At 61.8% G+C, this 11489-nt stretch overlaps 1 protein-coding gene across 1 annotated transcript; it reads right to left on the bottom strand.

Moving 5' to 3' along the window:
• Positions 1–516: 516 nt before the first annotated feature.
• Positions 517–9660, bottom strand: LOC144678490 (RIB43A-like with coiled-coils protein 2; the record flags this gene model as incomplete). The annotated part of the gene is made up of 5 exons (XM_078538253.1): positions 517–683; positions 3446–3673; positions 7074–7192; positions 7317–7661; positions 9561–9660. Coding segments are annotated over 5 exons (959 nt in total), but the record flags the coding sequence as incomplete, so codon positions are not given.
• Positions 9661–11489: the final 1829 nt, after the last annotated feature.

The raw sequence follows: 11489 nt of genomic DNA, 5'->3' as shown, positions 1-11489 counted from the left end.
TCATGTATGTGCCACACTCAGAGGGTCCGGACTGAGGCAGCACCACACTGTTGGCGGGTCAGTGCCGAGGGAGCGCCACACAGTCGGCGGGTCAGTGCTGAGGGAGGGCCGCACTGTCGGAGGGTCAGTGCTGAGGGAGAGCCGCACTGTCGGAGGGTCAGTGCTGAGGGAGCGCCGCACTGTCGGAGGGTCAGCGCTGAGGGAGCGCCGCACTGTTGGAGGGTCGGCGCACTGTCGGAGGGTCAGGTGATGTGTTAAACCCTGGGCCTGGCTGCTCTCTCAGGGTCCCACGGCTACAAACGGGGACACCCCACCCCCCAGCAAGTCATTAACCAGCGGTTGATTTGTTTGCCGCTCAGGGAGAGTGGTCGCTGTGAGCCTGTCGTGTGGCGTTCCCGAGAGCAGGTGAAGCCTGACCCGTCGCTGAAAGACACTTCACGTTCACGAAAGGGAATTAAAACCCCTCAGCCCCGCCCGTCACCCCTCCCCCTCGCCTCCTCCCACTCCAATACTCACTGTGCGAGTTGCTCCGCGGCCAGGTGGCTGTTGTACTTGTCCAGCTCCTGCCTCAGTCTCCTTGCTTCCTCCGCCTCCAGCTGCTCCATCGCCATGGCAGCCCGGGCTGCCACCATGCGCTGATGCTCCCACTCGGCCTCCACTTGCTCCTCTTTCATCCTCAGCCTCTGTAATGGGCGGGCGGGCGGGGTGGGGGTTGGGTGGGGGTTTGGAGAGAGCGTTAATTGAGGGCCGGCCAACCAGAGATTCCCCGCAGTTCGGTGGGGAGCAGTGCGGAGTCTCACGGACCAGGAACACGCAGCAACTCGTCCCCACCCCCACCGGCTCCCCTTCCCCTCTCTCCCTCCGTCCCCTCCCTCCATCCCCTCTCTCTCCCTCCGTCCCCTCTCTCTCCCTCTGTCCCCTCTCCCTCCGTCCCCTCTCTCTCCCTCCGTCCCCTCTCTCTCCCTCCGTCCCCTCTCTCTCTCCCTCCGTCCCCTCTCTCTCTCCCTCCATCCCCTCTCTCTCCCTCCGTCCCCTCTCTCTCCCTCCGTCCCCTCTCTCTCCCTCCGTCCCCTCTCTCCCTCCGTCCCCTCCCTCCATCCCCTCTCTCCCTCCGTCCCCTCTCTCTCCCTCCGTCCCTTCTCTCCCTCCGTCCCGTCCCCCACCCTCCGTCCGCGCTCTCCCTCCGTCCGCTCTCTCCCTCCCTCCGTCCCCTCCCTCCCTCCCTCCGTCCCCTCCCACCGTCCCCTCCCTCCCTCCCACCGTCCCCTCCCTCCCTCCCACCGTCCCCTCCCTCCCTCCCACCGTCCCCTCCCTCCCTCCCACCGTCCCCTCTCTCCCTCCGTCCGCTCCCCCACCCTCCATCCGCTCTCTCCCTCCTTCACCTCCCTCCCTCCGCCCCCTCCCTCCGTCCCCTCCCTCCCTCCGTCCCCTCCCTCCCTCCGTCCGCTCCCCCACCCTCCGTCCCCTCTCTCCCTCCGTCCCCTCTCTCCCTCCGTCCCCTCTCTCCCTCCGTCCCCTCCCCCACCCTCCATCCGCTCTCTCCCTCCGTCCCCTCTCTCCCTCCCTCCGTCCCCTCCCTCCCTCCCTCCGTCCCCTCCCTCCGTCCCCTCCCTCCGTCCCCTCCGTCCCCTCCCTCCCTCCGTCCGCTCCCTCCCTCCGTCCGCTCCCTCCCTCCGTCCGCTCCCCCACCCTCCGTCCGCTCTCTCCCTCCGTCCCCTCTCTCCCTCCGTCCCCTCCCCCACCCTCCATCCGCTCTCTCCCTCCGTCCCCTCTCTCCCTCCGTCCCCTCTCTCCCTCCGTCCCCTCCCTCCCTCCGTCCCCTCCCTCTGTCCCCTCCCCCACCCTCCATCACCCCTCGCCCTCCCTCCGTCCACTCTCTCCCTCCATCACCCCTCCCCCGCCCTCCGCTCCCCTCCCTCCATCCCTCTCTCCCTCCATCCCCTCTCTCCCACCCTCCATCCACTCCGTCCATCACCCCTCTCCATCCCCACCCCTTCCCCTTCACCCCTCTCCCTCCAGCCCCACCCCTCCCTCCAACCTCTCCCCCCTCCAGCACCACTCCTCCCTCAAACCTCTCCCTCCATCCCCTCCCTCCACCCCTTTCCTCTCCCTCCACTGCCTCCCCTCCCTCCAGGCCCACCCCTCCGACCTCTCCATCCCATCCCTGCACCCCCTCCCTGCCTCTTCCCCCTCTCTCCCAGTCCTGCCCGCTTCCCTACCCCCTCGCCCGATGAAGAAAGCCGGGGTGATGAAATGGCATCGGTGGCGGGAGCCAAAACGACCTCACCGCGTTTTTCGGGCGTTGGCCGTGAACAGGTTCTGGGGTGTTTTTGGGCGATTCTGACGAGATCGCAGAAGAAAAGGCCTCAGGACCCAGGCTGAGGAAATAAAGATCTAGAGGGCTGGGAGGGGGTGGTGTTGTGGGGAGTGGGGTGGCGCGGTGTGGTGTGGGGATGGGGTGTGCGCCTTTAAACCCGTGGCCGTGCCTGACTCCCCATTAGCGGCGCAACCCCTTGGCCACATGACACCCTGCCCTAGACTCCTGATTGGGTGCAGAGCCCCCACCCCATCCCATCCCCCCACCCACCCCCCATCCCATCCCCCCACCCACCCCCTCCTTCCCTCCCACCCACCCCCCCCTCCCTCCCTCCCACCCACCCCCCCATCCCATCCCTCCCACCCACCCCCCCATCCCATCCCCTCCACCCCCCCATCCCATCCCCCCACCCACCCCCTCACTCCCTCCCACCCACCTCCTCACTCACTCCCTCCCACCCACCCCCTCACTCCCACCCACCCACCCCCTCACTCCCTCCCACCCACCTCCTCACTCACTCCCTCCCACCCACCCCCTCACTCCCACCCACCCACCCTCTCACTCCCACCCCCTCACTCCCACCCCCTCACTCCCTCCCACCCACCCCCTCACTCCCTCCCACCCACCTCCTCACTCACTCCCTCCCACCCACCCCCTCACTCCCTCCCACCCACCTCCTCACTCACTCCCACCCACCCACCCCCTCACTCCCTCCCACCCACCTCCTCACTCACTCCCTCCCACCCACCCCCTCACTCCCTCCCACCCACCCCCTCACTCCCTCCCACCCACCTCCTCACTCACTCCCTCCCACCCACCCCCTCACTCCCACCCACCCACCCTCTCACTCCCACCCACCCCCCCATCCCATCCCCCCACCCACCCCCTCACTCCCACCCCCCCTCTTAAACCGCATAAAACCCATCACATTTCCGCTTCTCTGTTTAGCCCTGAAGGAGAGTCAGACGGACTGGAAATGTGAGCTCCGTCTCTCTCGCCACAGGCCCCCTGGAGTTTTCCCAGCGCTTTCAGTTCCAGCAGCCGCCGTATTTATCTTTCATTTCGCTTGCCTGCCTAGCTTTTGTACTGCCAGTTCTGGATTCTCCCCCCAACAACTCCGAGGCCCACCTTATTCTCCTCGATCTGCTGCCGCCGCTCCTGGCGGATCTCCCCCAGCTGCCGCGGGCTCATCCCCTTCCAGCGGTCGGTCACCACGCGGTGGGGGCCGAAGGCGCTGACGGCCACCTCCGGATTCTCCGTCAGGATGTCCCCGTACACGTGGCTGCCGATCTCCGCGTAGCGCTCGTCCGTCTCCCGCTGCCTCGCCGTCTCCCTCGCCGCTGCCTGCTCGGCGGCCTGTGGCCGAAACGGAGGTGACCTCCGTGAGATTACGACTTGGCGATGACGGTGGGGGGGGGAACCAAAAAACCCACCCACGACGATCAGCAGCAAAGACGGAAAGCGCCGGGGAAAAACTCGGCAGCGTCCGCGGGGAGAGAGGGGGACGGAGTCAACGTTTTGAGGGAGAGTCACATCGGACTCGAAACCTGAACCCTGCTCCTCCCTCCCGCGGACCCCGCTGAGTTTTCCCAGCGCTTTCTGTCCCTGCTTAAGACCTGCGGCGGCGTCCACAGTATTTTGCTTTCGCTGCACGAGAATTAGGAGCAGGAGGAGGCCATTCGGCCCCTCGAGCCTGCTCCCCCCATTCAATGGGTTCGTGTCTGATCTGACTGTGGCCTCAACTCCGCTTTCCTGTCCGTCCGTCCCCCGTAACCCTCAACTCCCTCGTCGACCAGAAATCTGTCTCACTCAGCCTTGAATATATTCAGTGACCCGGCCTCCGCTGCTCTCTGGGGGGGGAGAGAATTCCACAGACTGACCACCCTCAGAGAGAAGAAATTCCTCCTTATTTCCATCTTTGATGGGAGACCCCTCATTCTGAAACTGTGCCCCCGCCCCCCCCTCATTCTAGATGCCCCCACGAGGGGGAATCATCCTCTCAGCATCCACCCTGTCAAACCCCCTCCCCTCAGAATCTGATATGTTTCAATAAGATCACCTCTCATTCTTCTAAACTCCAATGGGTAGAGGCCCAACCTGCTCAACCTTTCCTCATCAGACAAACCCCCTTCGTCCCAGGAATCGGCCGAGTGAACCTTCTCTGAACGGCTTCCAATGCGAGTCTGTCCCTCCTTAAGTAAGGAGACCAAAACTGTACTCAGCACTCTAGGAGGGGTCTCACCAACGCCCTGTACAGTTGTAGCAAGACTTCCCGACTCTTATACTCCATCCCCCCCTCGCAATAAAGGACAACTTTCCATTCGCCTTCCCTAATCACTTGCTGCATCTGCGTACTAACTTTTGGTGATTCATGTACCAGGACACCCAGATCCCTCTGTACCGTGGAGCTCTGCAGTCTCTCTCCATTCAAGTAATATCCGGCTTTCCTATTCTTCCGGCCGAAGTGGGCAATTTCCCCCCCACCATTTGCCACTCCCGCCAACTCAATGACTCCTTCGCTCCTCCGATAGCCTTAACTGAGAAGCCGTGATCTAACGGGCGTACAGTGGAAGCCTTCGCGGCCATTGACACAAAGCCTGTGCCAGGAACCCGGCAGACAATGGAGGCGGGTTGGCGTAATGGTAATGTCACTGGGCTAGTAATCCAGATGCCCAGACCATGCCGGGGACCCGGGTTCAAATCCCACCACGGCGGCTGGGGCTGGGGGGGCGGGGGCGGGGGCGGGGGCGGGGGCGGGGGGGGGTACTTAAATTCAATTAATAAAATCTGGAATTATAAAGCCAGTGATGGTGACTATGACAACGATCATCGAGCGTCGTAAAATCCCCACCTGGTTCAGTGAGGTGGGGAGGAAACCCGCCTTTCTCAGCAATCTGACCTCCACATGACTCCAGACCCATAGCAATAATTTAACTCCTGTCTGAAATGGCCCCAGTGAGCCGCTCGGTGGCTTTTGGGGTAATTGGGGATGGGCTGGCCTTACCAGTGTCATCCGCATCGCACCAAAGGTATATATATATATATATATAAAAAAAATCCCCGAACTCCCTTCGCTTGGTCTATACGCCCGGTCCACTTGACATGGAAGTACAGGGTTCCTCGGGCGTTCCCGACCCCGGTGTGGATTTTCAATAGCTCCCCGCCCAGCCCCATAACCTCCTCTGGCTAAGCGCGCACCATGTGATGGCAGCGGCACTGTGTGTGGGGGGGGGGGGCGCGATGCACCACTTGGTCAAATAGCCCACTGGCGCCAGCTCGCAGGTGCAGCCGGTCATGTCGGAGAGGACCTTGGCCGTGGGACCAGCTGAGTTGCTCCGGTGGAGAGAGAGGCACGAGCTCGATGGGGCTGAATGGCCTCCTGGTGGTGGTAGAACCGCTCTGTGATTGTAAACCCCCTGGATCCCCACCCCCACCCCCGCCAACTGGTCGACCCCAGCACGAGCCAACGTCTTCTGGACTCTTGACTGGTATAAATAGGGTGACCCACCAACCCCCCCCCGCCGGCTCCCCAAGATCTTGGATGGCAATGTTGAGCCACGGACACAAGAAATAGGATAGGAGTAGGCCATTCGGCCCGTCGACCCTGCTTCCCCATTCAATCCGATCGTGGCTGATCTTGGACTTCAACTCCCACTTTCCCGCCCGCTCCCCGTATCCCTCGATTCCCAGATCCGCCCATCTCAGCCTTAAACGTCTTCAACGATGGAGCATCCACAACCGTCTGGGGGAGAGAATCCCAAAGATTCCCAACCCATTCGAGTGAAGTCATTTCTCCTCACCTCGGCCCTACCATCTACAAGATGCACTGCAGCAACTCGCCAAGGCTCCTTCGACAGCGCCGCCCAAACCCACGACCTCCACCACCTAGAAGGACGGGGGCAGCAGACACATGGGGAACACCACCACCTGCAAGTTCCCCTCCGAGCCCCACACACCATCCCGACTTGGAAATATATCGGCCGTCCCTTCACTGTCGCTGGGTCAAAATCCTGGAACTCCCTCCCTAACAGCGCGGCGGGTGTACCTACACCACACGGGGACTGCAGCGGCTCAATGAGGCGGCTCACCCCCACCTTCTCAAGGGGGCAATTAGGGATGGGCAACAAATGCTGGACTTGCCAGCGACAGCCCACATCCTGCAAAAGAATAACCAGCCCCTTATCCTGAGACTGTGCCCACCCCCCTCCGTGATTTAGATCCCCCCGAGCAGGGGAAACAATCTCTCCGCGCCCACCCTGTCAAACCCCTTCAGAATCTCGTACGTCTCAATGCGATCGCCTCTCGTTCTGCTAAACTCCAGAGAACATCGGCCCAATTTACTCAGCCTCTCATCGTCGGACAAACCCCCTCCTCATCCCAGGGACCAATCGAGTGAACCTTCGCTGCACCGCCTCCAATGCCTGAATATCTATCCTTAAACGTGGAGACCGAAACCGCGCACGGTTATTCCAGATGTGGTCTCACCCAAAACCCTGTACAGTTGTAGCAAGGCTTCTCTATCCCCGCACTCCAGTCCCCTTGCAATAAAGGTCAACTTGCCATTTGCCTTCCTAATTACTTGCTGTATCTAACTCTTTCCGAGGGAACCAAATTAACAAAGTGAGGGATAAAATAAACACAGCCCCTAAATTAGGGCAGCTGCAAAAACAAACCAAACTTGCTGATTTCTCGCTCCCTGCCCCTCCCGTGGCCAAACCCCACCCCCCCCCTCCCCGAGAGGGTAGGCAGCCCCTACCAGTGCCATGTTGTAGTTGAGGGTGGCAGCGTCGAGGGCTCTGTGGGCCTCTTCCTCCATCTCGGCCAGCTGCACGGCTCTCGCGTCGAGCTCCGTCTCCTTCTTGTGATACAGGTCGTCTGTTCGGGGGGAGGAAACAAAGGGAAATCAGATGAGGCTGAGGCACAGGGAGGTGGCGGTTTGGGGAGAAGTGGAGGGCGAGGGGGGATGAACGGGGTCGAAGGGGAGGAGGGGGTTGAGTACCTGCGAATCTCTGGTCCCTTTCTGCCCGCTCCTTCTCCGCTCTCTGGGCCGTCAGCCACTTGCGGGATTCCTGCTGCTGGAATTGCTTCCGGGCCTTGGCGTTCAGGTCCTCGCCCGCGAACCTCTGCAGCCCCGAGGGCCGGCAGCGGGGGTCGTCGTCGGCGACGCGGGCAGGCGCGTCCTTCTTCAGCCTGTCCGGGTCCCACAGGTCGAACTCGCGCTGGCTCTCCGGCCGCTGGTAGCGGAGGCGATACTCGTTCACCGCCTTGTTCAGCTGGCGGGTCCGCTCCTGCTCCTGGGCCTCGAGGAGCTGGGCCGTCATGTCGTAGCGCAGGCTGTCGGCGTCTGGACAGGGAGAGGGGCAGGGGTTACACGGGGTTCAGGCCCAGCAGCACGCTCGCTGAGGGTCGCTCTCGGAGACGGCACGTCCCGCGTCACGGCGGTCCCTCAGCACTGACCCTCCGACAGTGCGGCGGTCCCTCAGCACTGACCCTCCGACAGTGCGGCGCTCCCTCAGCACTGACCCTCCGACAGTGTGGCGCTCCCTCAGCACTGACCCTCCGACAGCGCGGCGCTCCCTCAGCACTGACCCTCCGACAGTGTGGCGCTCCCTCAGCACTGACCCTCCGACAGTGCGGCGCTCCCTCAGCACTGACCCTCCGACAGTGTGGCGCTCCCTCAGCACTGACCCTCCGACAGCGCGGCGCTCCCTCAGCACTGACCCTCCGACAGTGTGGCGCTCCCTCAGCACTGACCCTCCGACAGTGCGGCGCTCCCTCAGCACTGACTCTCCGACAACGCGGCACTCCCTCAGCAATGACCCTCCGACAGTGCGGCGCTCCCTCAGCACTGACCCTCCGACAGTGCGGCACTCCCTCAGCGCTGACCCTCCGACAGTGCGGCGCCCCCTCAGCACTGACCCTCCGACAGTGCGGCGCTCCCTCAGTGCTGACCCTCCGACAGCGCGGCGCTCCCTCAGCGCTGACCATCCGACGGCGCGGCGCTCCCTCAGCACTGACCCTCCGACAGCGCGGCGCTCCCTCAGTACTGACCCTCCGACAGCGCGGCGCGCCCTCAGCACTGACCCTCCCACAGGGCGGTACTCCCTCAGCGCTGACCCTCCGACAGTGCGGCGCTCCCTCAGCGCTGACCATCCGACGGCGCGGCGCTCCCTCAGCACTGACCCTCCGACAGTGCGGCGCTCCCTCAGCACTGACCCTCCGACGGCGCGGCCCTCCCTCAGTACTGACCCTCCGACAGTGCAGCACTCCCTCAGCACAGACCCTCCGGCGGTGCAGCGCTCCCTCAGTACTGACCCTCCGACAGTGCGGCGCTCCCTCAGTACTGACCCTCCGACAGTGCGGCGCTCCCTCAGTACTGACCCTCCGACAGTGCGGCGCTCCCTCAGCACTGACCCTCCGACAGCGCGGCGCTCCCTCTGTACCGACCCTCCGACAGTGCGGCGCTCCCTCAGCACTGACCCTCCGACAGTGCGGCGCTCCCTCAGCACTGACCCTCCGACAGTGCGGCGCTCCCTCAGTGCTGACCCTCCGACAGTGCGGCCCTCCCTCAGTACTGACCCTCTGACAGCGCAGCGCTCCCTCAGTACTGACCCTCCGACAGTGTGGCCCTTCTCAGTACTGAGCCTCCAGCGGTGTGGCACTCCCTCAGCACAGACCCTCTGACAGTACAGCGCTCCCTCAGTACTGCATTGAGAATGTTAGCCTGTTGACTGGAGGCTTGAATGCACCACCATCTGACTCGGACAACAATGCTACTGACAAAGCCATGGCTGACACCTAGAGCTCCTTCTGCATTGTTGAACGAAACACTCCCAGGACAGGTACAGCATGGGGTTAGATACAGAGTAAAGCTCCCTCTACACTGTCCCCATCAAACACTCCCAGGACAGGTACAGCAAGGGGTTATATACAGAGTAAAGCTCCCTCTACACTGTCCCCATCAAACACTCCCAGGACAGGTACAGCACGGGGTTAGATACAGAGTAAAGCTCCCTCTACACCGTCCCCATCAAACACTCCCAGGACAGGTACAGCACGGGGTTAGATACAGAGTAAAGCTCCCTCTGCCCTGTCCTGACCACATGCCTCGAGCTGCCGTCTCACTGGCGTGACTCCTGCACGACCTGCTCTTGGGCGATGGGCCCCGGTTCCTGCGAGCGAGACCGGCCGCCTGGGCGCCGAATCGGGGCAGAGCGAGCGCCTGAGGCGGACGGATAGTTACTGAAAGCATCGTCCCGCAGTCGCTCCCTGTCCTCTCTCGTCTTCTTATCCTGCACTTGCTGCTCCAGGAACGGGCGATCCACCTTTCCGATCGAGCGGCGTCAGAGAGAGAAAAAAAAACAAACAATGGCGACATCCGTGAGGAGGGTTAAAGGTGACATCAGATCCGGAGCACGGAAGAGGGCCACTCGGCCCGTCCGCCGCCTGCTGGCGTCGCTACTCCGCCCCGCGCCTTCTCTCACTCACCCCCCCCAACCTCATCCCTCAGAGGTTTTGTCAAGCCCTCTCTCGCTCGGGTAGCGTCGAACGCGTCCCCGCTGACCCCCACCCTCAAAACGGCCACAACCATTTGTCCCTGGCGATGAGGCAGGAGGAGGGAAGAAGTTGGGGTGGTGGGGGGTGGGGGGGAGGAGGAAGCAAAATCCTGCTCTCGCCAGATGGCACCCCCCGAGGTCAGGGGATGTTCTTCGGGTCGAAGGTCGGCACTGGGTCAAAGTTCGGCACTGGGTCAAAGGTTGGCACTGGGGGTGGGGGAGCCCTGTGGCGCAACCCCAAGACCCCCGGGGAAATGTCACGCGCGAAGCGAGGGGCAGCCGGCCAGTCCCGCAGGCGGTGAGCCAGGGCTGGTCGGGCCTGTGGATTCAGGGGAGGGCGACCGATTGGCCCCCGGGTGCTGAGAGAGGGGGGGAAGAGTTCGGGAGCAGCGGGAAGCAGCGAAATAGACCCGAGCTCGTCACCGGGGAGCGTCCCCTCGGGAAATCTCTGCTGCCCCCGTCACGCGCGAACATACGACTAAGGAGTAGGAGGAGGCCATTCGGCCCCTCGGGCCTGCCCCGCCGATTAATAAGATCGTGGCTGGCCCTGACAGTAACCTGAAATCTGCACCCCACCTACCCCCGATAACCTATCGCCCCCCCCTCCCTTTACCAAGAATCTATCCACCTCGGCCTTAAAAACATTCAAAGACTCTGCTCCCACCGCCTATGGAGGAAGAGAGTTCCAAAGACTTTCGACCCTCAGAGAGATAAAAACTTCACCCCATCCCCATTTTAAACGGGCGACCCCCCTAACTGGTAAACAGCGACCCCCCTGAGTTCTAGATTTTCCCCACAAGAGGAAACATCCTCTCCACATCCACCCTGTCAAGACCCACCCCCCATCAGGATCCATCGAGTCGCCCCCTTACTCTCCTAATAATAATAAGAAGAATCAAAGGTACAACGCAGTGCCAATGCTGAGGGAGGGAAACAGCCAGAAAGGAAAGTGGCGGATACGGATTTACGGTCGACTACAGAGGAAAAGGATCCAGAAGGATAAACCAGCGAAACTTAGGTAATGACAGGTCTGAACTGGTCTTTTATCCCCGCAAGTGGAACTCCAGTATGTGCACCAGTGCCAGTTATTTCCAGGTTTTACCTACTGGGAAATTCCAGTACAGAACATCCCAGTAAATAGAAGTGAGCAATGGGAATCGATTTATGCGCAGGCAGTGGTGGCGCAGTGTTAATGTCACTGGACTGAGTCACCCGGAGGCTCTGGGGACACACGGGTTTAAATCCCACCACGGCAGCTGGTGGAGTTTAAATTCAACTGATAAAATCTGGAATTGGAAGCCAGTTTCAGTCATGGGTGACTGTGAAACCATCATCGATTGTGGTTAAAAAAACCCCATCTGGTTCACTAATGCCCCTTTAGGGAAGGAAACCTGTGGTGTCCTTACCCGGTCTGGCCTACATGTGACTCCAGGCCCCACAGCCATGCGGTTGACTCTTAACCGCCCCTCTGAAATGGCCCTAGCGAGCCCCTCAGTTCAAGGGGGCAATTAGGGATGGGTAGCAATGCTCAAAGAGTATGAAAAAAAATCTACCAACTAGGAAACTCAGGAACATCCGATGTCAAAAGCAGCACTGAAATCCAAAATGGCATTGGA

Source organism: Cetorhinus maximus, unplaced genomic scaffold (assembly GCF_964194155.1).
Source record: "Cetorhinus maximus unplaced genomic scaffold, sCetMax3.hap1.1 HAP1_SCAFFOLD_4423, whole genome shotgun sequence".
NCBI classification, from domain to species: domain Eukaryota; kingdom Metazoa; phylum Chordata; class Chondrichthyes; order Lamniformes; family Cetorhinidae; genus Cetorhinus; species Cetorhinus maximus.
Note: the sequence above shows the minus strand (reverse complement) of the source record. Positions and strands in the feature narration are given on the sequence as shown.